Here is a 7,894-nt window from a genome sequence, read left to right as displayed (position 1 = left end):
CCCCCCCCCCCCCCTTTTCCCCCTGCTGCGGAGGCCGCTGCTGAGGCTGACGCTAACAGGACATCGCAGGAGGCGGCCCGCTGCAGCTGCTCAGCCTGGGCTGCCTGCAAAGAAGAAACAACCAGAGGAAGCAGTAGGGAGAGGGATGGAGATAGGGAGAGGGGAGGGAGGGGTTGAGAGAGGGACAGAAGGACAGGGGGAGGGGGAGGGGGTGAGGAAGAGAGTGATGTAAAGAGAGAGAGATAAAAAACAGAAACAAGGCACTAAGATTAAAACAGTTTGTCAATGAGACAGAAACAGAGAGACAGACAGAGAGAGAGAGAGAGAGAGAAAGAGAGAGAGAGAACGAGATGTGAGGAGAGATTACAGTGTGTCAAATTAGATAAATGTATCTGTGGACACATAGACAAATGAATGATGCAGTAGACGGGCTTAGTCAACAGCCTTGCTCTAATAATAATAATAATAATAATAATAATAATAATACACGTCACTTCAGTTTTATTTGTAATACAGTGCAGCCCCTAACCCTATGACCCTACGACCTTAACTCAAAAAACATATGCATTATATTTTTCCCTAATTCCCATAATTCAAATTCTAAATCTAATCCTAACACTCATTCATTGTGTCCCCACAACGATAGGAACCCCCCAAAAAGTATAGCTTTACCAGAAACACACACACAGTGTGTTTGCTGACTAACTCAGACCTGGTCAGTTCTTCAGTCCAACTGTGAACTGCAGTCACTGACCCAGAAAATCTGCCTCCGCTGTGAAAACTGTCCCAGGAGACAGGTTTTTAGTCTGAACTCTGGACATGGTCATTTTCAGATGTTGTCATTTTAGAACTGGGGCAACTGTCACAGATGAGCTATGAATGTTAGTCCCCACCCTCCAGAGGGGGAACAGAACTATTGTTAAATCCATTCTAATAATTTCTTTATTTTGCACAGAGAGTGAAAATAATCTACATATTATTAATACTTTCTAATTTTAGAGCTTTCTAAATAACAATTGCGAGTAAAAGGCAGGAACCCTAGATTGGAGGTGACTGTTGACCTCAAAGTTCTGCTGCATCTCCTGCAGCTCCGTCATGGAGCAGTGAAGGTCGGCCCGCAGCACCACGCTGCTCTCATCCACCCTCCTCTTGGTCTCCCTCAGCTGAGCCACCTGCTGCTCCAGACGTCGAGTGTTGTGCTCCTCGGTCTCACACCTACAAAGTCAATAACATGAGGACATTCAGCCGGTCCTCAGTCTTACTGTCAATCATTAAACATTAACCAAACAGAAACACACAGTTATTCTCCTGTTGGTCACAGGTGAGACCCTCAGAGTGGGTTTGCTTTTTAAACTTTAAGCTACTATTGAGCCATGTCTTCAATTATTTCATTTTTTAAGCTAACATTTAATCAGGTTATTTAGGTGAATATTATATATTATGTTATGCTTTCCTAATTTCAATTGGAAAAAAAGGTACCATTTGTAATCTACTTTATGGTGCAGTTTAGAAGGTACAGAAGGTTTTCTGTACATTTATAATGTATCACTTTGATTAGTACATATTAACTAAAACTAGCATCAGGCTATTTTCAGCTATCCTTTAACAAACATTTATTGTATTTATTGAATTTGTTGTAAGGGAACATTTTATTTTATTGATTTTTGCCTTTTCTGCTCCTGGTGGAGGTGTGTAAACTAACACTCCTCAACTTGCTAATAAGTTGGCATTATGAAAACAGCTGGTCCACAGACAGACAATGAAGCTACAAGTCAAACATCAGGTTCCTCTGTCCTTCACGGGTCTGTGGCTGACAGTGAAGGTGGGGTTGGTGTGTGTGTGTGTGTGTGTGTGTGTTGTAGGGAGGAGTCACTGCTCACTGTCACTCTGCATCAAAGTCAAAGTGCTGACCCGGCACAAAGCCAGGCCTGTGTTTGTATGCAGTCTGGTTTTCACATGAGCAGTGACTGCTGGTCATTGTGTGAACAGAGCAGGAGGAGCAGGACGTCAACAGGAACTCTTCTAGAAGCCTCAGCTTCAGTGAATTCAGAGGGCTTCAGGGCAAATTATTTTTGAAGAGGCGTGTACACTTTCACTTCCTACAGTGGGAAAAGATAAAGTCAGCACTCACTCTGGGAACAAATGAGTGCTGCAATGGCTGATTTATTTCTATCAGTTTCAGCTCAGATCCAATGTAATTTAATGTAATTTAATGTAATTTAATGTAATTTAATGTAATTTAATTTAATTTAAGCCATTTCTTTGTTTTTTTGACTAGTTATGGATGACTTAATAAATGTATGTATTCCAGAAACAATCATTCACACCAACACTCAGACCTATGATGGAGTGAGGGCAGTGGGGGCAAAATTTACAGCGTGGCAATAGTAAGGCAGGACTGTTGGAAGGAGGGTAGAAAATCATTTGTTGTGTTTTCTGTTTAAAAGACCTTTTACAAAACACTGAACCCAGCTGGGGACAGATATAAAATAAATTATGTTAACATGTGTTTCAATGTACAACAACTGTTTAATTATCTACCAAAGGGGGGCGTCTGGGGGACAATTTTGTTTTATAGCAGACAACGTATGTGACGTGCATACAGAAAAACACACTGGTGACCTTCTTGCTGTACAGTTAACACACTTCCCACAGTTCCACTGTGTGGAACATTTCCTTAATCCAGGACATCAACATGAACGACCAATGACAGTCAGCACTATTATTGTGAGTATACAGAGCTGAGCTTTCCCACTGTGACCTACTGATTATTAATGGTTAGAAGACCACTCAGAGGAACGACTGGGAAATTAAGAGCCAAAAGCTGCTGACCTGGCCTGGATGGCTGCAGCTCTGGACTTCATGTTGTCAGACTGCAGTGCCAGCTGAGCATTCTCCATCAGTAATTTACCAACCTGTGAGAAAGCAGAAATCACACGGCAACGTTAGGGCATGTAGATGTGGTCGAGATGAGCAGCTGAAGTTCAAACAGAAACGTGGTTTAGGTGACTTCTAGGCTCCTTAATTAGACACTAATTAGATGTCAAGCGGGCCGGACCAGTACAATCATAACATAATTACCTATAAATAACAAAAAGTCTGTCTTTTTCCTCTTGTTTTCATGCCAAAAAGTACATTAGATAAATCCTAATTTTTCATGAAATATAATTTTACAAAACATTTCATGAACATAAAGTTTTTTATTTTCTACTTTCATAACTGGGCCCTATTGAAAGCCCAAGCGGGCCAGTTTTGGCCCGTGGGCCATATGTTTGACACCCCTGCTCTAAGGAAATGGGCTACGGGCCTTTTTCTAAGTACACATTATACATGGGGATGTTGCCAATGTTTTGTTTTATTCAGGTACAAAGTCAAAGCCTTCATACAGTATTCATGAACAAAACTAAAACAGCTGTGGTCAGGTCACACAGTGGAACAGTGGTTCCATAGTGTAGGGGTTAGCACGCCCACCTCAGAAGTAAAGAGCAGAGAGTCCTGGGTTTGATTCCCAGAGGAACCACATGCTTGGTGCTTGCTAGGGGCAGCCTGTTATATCAACAGTATATCTGCTGCTAACACAACAATGTGTGGGATCAATACAGTAGAAATTTATTTATTTATTTTCATGCACCTGCTTTACAGCAAGGAAGTAACTGGACAAACACTAACTTGATTTGTGACCAGCCACTATTTTGAGAACCATTAGGACAATTGTGAAGGATATTTGAATCATTATTATTTGACCATTTAAACCAGTGCAGTGGAAAAAAGAACTGTTCAGATTTTTATTTTTAATGTTGTTTCCAGTCACGACAACCAGCATGGTCAAAGGGAGTCAGAGAAAGACCTGGCTCTCACATTCAAAGTGTTTTCATCCGACACATAAAAATATCAACACACCCTTATTTCACTTTTGATTTTTTTTTTCGAGAGCACAGCACTTTCAAAGTGGGAAACACCCACATTGTAGGAAAGACAAACTCTGTAGGAATGTTCCTCTGGTTTAGGACACACTTTGAAAAGGTGTGTTCACAGCTGCCTCCCAGAATCCTCACTATTTAGTTCTGCATAAAGGAGGAAGATTTCATCTGGGAGAGTTAAGTGTTAATGTTTGATTAGTGCATTAAAATTAAAATTAAAGTTTCAAGTAAATCCTTTGTGAAGCGTTAAAATGCTGCAGGAGAATTTGTTTTGTGCATTTCTTTGAACTAGTGGTCATATATGTGAACTGCAGTGACAGCAGGCGAGTCATGTGACCAACATTGAGCTGTCACAGGTCGATGTTAATGTTCTACTGAGTAGTAATACAGTGTTTCCTCTGCAGCAGGCTCAGGTGATGAGCCGTCACCTCTGACCTCTGTGTTTGGTTTATTCTTTCAAATATCAGAAAAAAAAACACACTTCAGTTCCGTATATTTCAAAATAAGGCAAAGTAAACCAGAGCCAAACTTTATGGAACCAGTGGCCTTTAAGAAACCTGCTCAGCTCTGAGATCAGAAAAACAACTTGACACATGGTGGACCACCCTCCCTGAAAACATGGCTGCCAGTGGGGGGACAAGCACAACACACTGAGCCACTTATGAAATTCCAGGAAATCTTAAAACCCTGAGCTGAAGTCCACAGAGAAAATCAATATTTTTAACTCAAGATAAAAGAGGCTTGTACAACACAAACAAACACATTTGAAATCCAAAAGTCACTCAATCTCAGTGACGGAGGAGACAGTGTCCCTGCTGATTATCCTCCTTATTATAACTGAACTGTCCCTTTAACTGGGACACTGTCAAGTGAACACGTGTTTACTGAAGTTTCCCTGCGATACAGTATTTATCAAACTGTTGGTAACAACAGTAATCAACACTGTCACCACTTCTTGTTTATATTATACATGTGTCTGTTCCAGCCAATGACGGTGCGTGAATCTACCAGAGTCACCACCTCGGACTGAGGACAAAAAACAGCCAGTCATCAAAGCAGCGTGTCTTTACACTAACACATTTCCATGTGTTCACACAGTTTAGGTGGTTGACGGTAAAGGTGAAGTAAATCTGACCTGAGTGCGGAGCTGCCTCAGTGTTTGTTCCTGTTCAGACCAGTCTTCAAAATCGGATGCATTCTTGACGCCCCAGTTGGCGATCTGAGCCTCCAGCTGGTGGTTCGCCTCCTGCAACTTGTTCACCTGCTCCAGGAAGCTCTTCAGTCGGACGTTCACAGCCCTCATGGTCTGACTGGAGTCCTGCAGCAGGTCCATGGAGACCTGAGTGACCTGCACGCCCAGATGGTCCACTGAGACGACAAAGTGGACGTTATTTCCATACAGTCAAATGTTACGAGGCGGACGCTGCCTCTGATGGTCACACAGCCACTGAGCACCTACACACGTGGTGTGAAGGTTATAACAGTGTGGAACAACTGCCTGGCAGCCTGAGACTCTCACACTGTCACAAGGCGTTCACTAGTTAAATGTTTACCCAGCGTTTACTCACCTCAGCACAGTCAACCTCCACGGACAAATGTGAAAACAGTGTCCTCAGCCCGGGTCAGGTCACGCACAGTCGGTCAGCCGGTGGCTACAGCTTAGCTGCATTCCTCTACAGGAAGCTGGTTCCCACTGTGTCCCAGGTCATGAGCCTCTGAAACACACAGCACACACACAGGCTGCCAACACACGTCTCGTTTACACACACAGCATGTCCGTTTTGGAGTCAACAAAAATGCAGGTCCTCCCAGCGAAAGTGCAGCTCCTCAGGACGCCCGACAGGAGACACAGACGATCACAGAGACGGTGATTATACAGTACCACCAGCAGAACTCATGATCTCTTTGTGCGCTGTGATCCAGGATTATTGAGCTGCAGTCACACCAACAGCAGCAGTGCACGCTGTGTGAGGCAACGTTCAGCAGAGAGGGACGAAATCAATGTGTGTGAGAGTCAAAGTGTGTGTTTGAGCAGCGCTTTAATGAGACCTTACACACGGCTACCACCGTGTCATTATTGTCCGATTACCTCTATAAACTGCCCAGGTTTGTGCTGACTAAGACTTATGTTTTGAAAATCTGTCCTGCTGTGTGGAACAAACACATTTACTGGAACAAGAGTGTGAAAAAAAAACACTTTTCCCCAGGTTTGACTGACAGAAGAGTGTGTGTGTGTGTGTGTGTGTGTGTGTGTGACTGTGGTAATAAGGCAGTGAAAACATTCATGTGTGTGTGTATTTGCTCTGGTGTCACACAGGTACAGACTGTAGAACTAATGAAAATTAATATGTTGCCTTGGATTTCACACACACACACACACACACACACACATACAGGTGTTGGTGTTTTCAGAGTACTTGACATAGACATCAGTCCAATTCTAATCCTGATCCTAGTTCTGAGCCGTCCAAACAGTGAAGGTCAAACTACCCTCTCACTCAGTGTAAACTGTCCACAGTCAAAGAGTCCCCAGAACAAGAGTACTTTTACAATGACGTCCCCACAAGTACAGTGTAGCTCAACCCTGACCACAAACACACACACACACACACACACACACTGTTTATTATGGCTCCAACATTTGACTGACAGCTAGATGCTGGCTTGACTAGTTTGCAATTTGACACTGACCAGTTGACAACAGTACCAGTTTCATTTCTCTCCCACATCACTGTGTGGGCATGATGGGCCGTGGTCCACACTGACTAATGACATGACCCACAACCAGAGGGGGGGCTGTTGTTTTCTATTTTCTCAACAAATACTAGTCAAGGAAAAACAGTACCGTGCTTTCACACAGAGGGAGGAGGTTTGGTATTTTTGTCTCACAGTATGGTCACAAATTTGAGTAGGTGTGGACTGAACCCAGAACCTATCACTGTGTCACTGTAGTCCATCCCACCAGGGAGGACAGAGTATTTACTGGAACAGAGTAGAGCGCAGTAAAACACAGAATGATCCAGTAAATCACCAGGTGACGGCTGTCGTTCTACTGAGAGTCTGTTGGATTGATCTAAAATATCAAGGGTTCGTACGGTGATGTTGGACTGAAGACCAACAAGACAGGAGGACAGACGGACAGACTGACAGAAGGACAGACGGACAGACTGACAGGAGGACAGATAGACAGATAGACTGACAGGAGGACAGATAGACAGATAGACTGACAGGAGGACAGATAGACAGACAGACTGACAGGAGGACAGATAGACAGACAGACTGACAGGAGGACAGATAGACAGACAGACAGGTAGGACCATCAGGGACTCACTATCATCCCACCTCCAACCAGTTGTCCTCTAACTGATGCTGCTGCTGCTGATGACGGTGACAGTTAAAGATCTTCACTCAGTCCCACGCCACCTTCAGGGCATTGTGCTGACTGTATTCCCAGAGTCTAAAACAAATAACTCCTGCTGTGACTTCAAATCAAAAATAACACGGAACCTGTTTTTTTTTGTTTTTTCTCTCTCGATATCCTGTTGCTCCCACATGGATCCAGGTTTGCTGTCAACAGTAAATGCAGGATTGTTGTGGAAAGTCGTGCAGCTCAGAGCTAATGGTGAATGCAGGTGGTGACATGTTAGTCAGATTTCAGGGATGCAGGTTTCTCACTCTCAGATTATTATGGGTTGAACCATGAACACAGACAGCCCTCCACCTCACGTCCAGAATGGTGTTGGCTCAGAAAGTCTGTGGTCCCGAGTCACATGACCCCTCCTTTCTTTGTAGCTCCAGGGAGTCTTTTACTCAAGATTAAATGATAAATGCTGTCACACAAACAACTACACAACTACAAGCCTGTTTATAAAACTAATAAGACTGGTGTGTGTTTGTACACGATGCTGTAGAAATGTAGTTGGGTGTGAATCTTACACCACTAAAGGGATTATGTTCACATCAAGTCTCCAGCA

The 7,894-nt window shown here is 43.5% G+C and overlaps 1 protein-coding gene across 4 annotated transcripts in view; it reads right to left on the bottom strand.

The window, feature by feature from the left end:
- Positions 1–7,894, bottom strand: part of krt222 (keratin 222) — a 23,055-nt gene that overhangs the window by 11,756 nt on the left and 3,405 nt on the right. For 2 of the 4 annotated variants that reach the window (XM_025058642.1, XM_025058643.1), the window contains exons 2-5: positions 5,489–5,635; positions 5,056–5,288; positions 2,833–2,915; positions 1,062–1,215 (exon numbers count right to left, since the gene is read on the bottom strand). In XM_025058642.1, coding sequence (XP_024914410.1) covers positions 1,062–1,215; positions 2,833–2,915; positions 5,056–5,253 — 435 coding nt within the window. In that variant the 5' untranslated portion in view covers positions 5,254–5,288; positions 5,489–5,635. Of the gene's footprint in view, positions 1–62; positions 105–1,061; positions 1,216–2,832; positions 2,916–5,055; positions 5,289–5,488; positions 6,158–7,894 lie in introns of those variants that run through there. The other 2 variants (XM_025058644.1, XM_017035275.2) reach the window with 2 other exon arrangements.

Source organism: Cynoglossus semilaevis, chromosome 9, assembly GCF_000523025.1.
Source record: "Cynoglossus semilaevis isolate Cse_v1.0 chromosome 9, Cse_v1.0, whole genome shotgun sequence".
NCBI lineage: Eukaryota > Metazoa > Chordata > Actinopteri > Pleuronectiformes > Cynoglossidae > Cynoglossus > Cynoglossus semilaevis.
The sequence above is the reverse complement of the archived record's forward strand: the minus strand, read 5'-3'. Positions and strand labels throughout refer to the sequence as shown.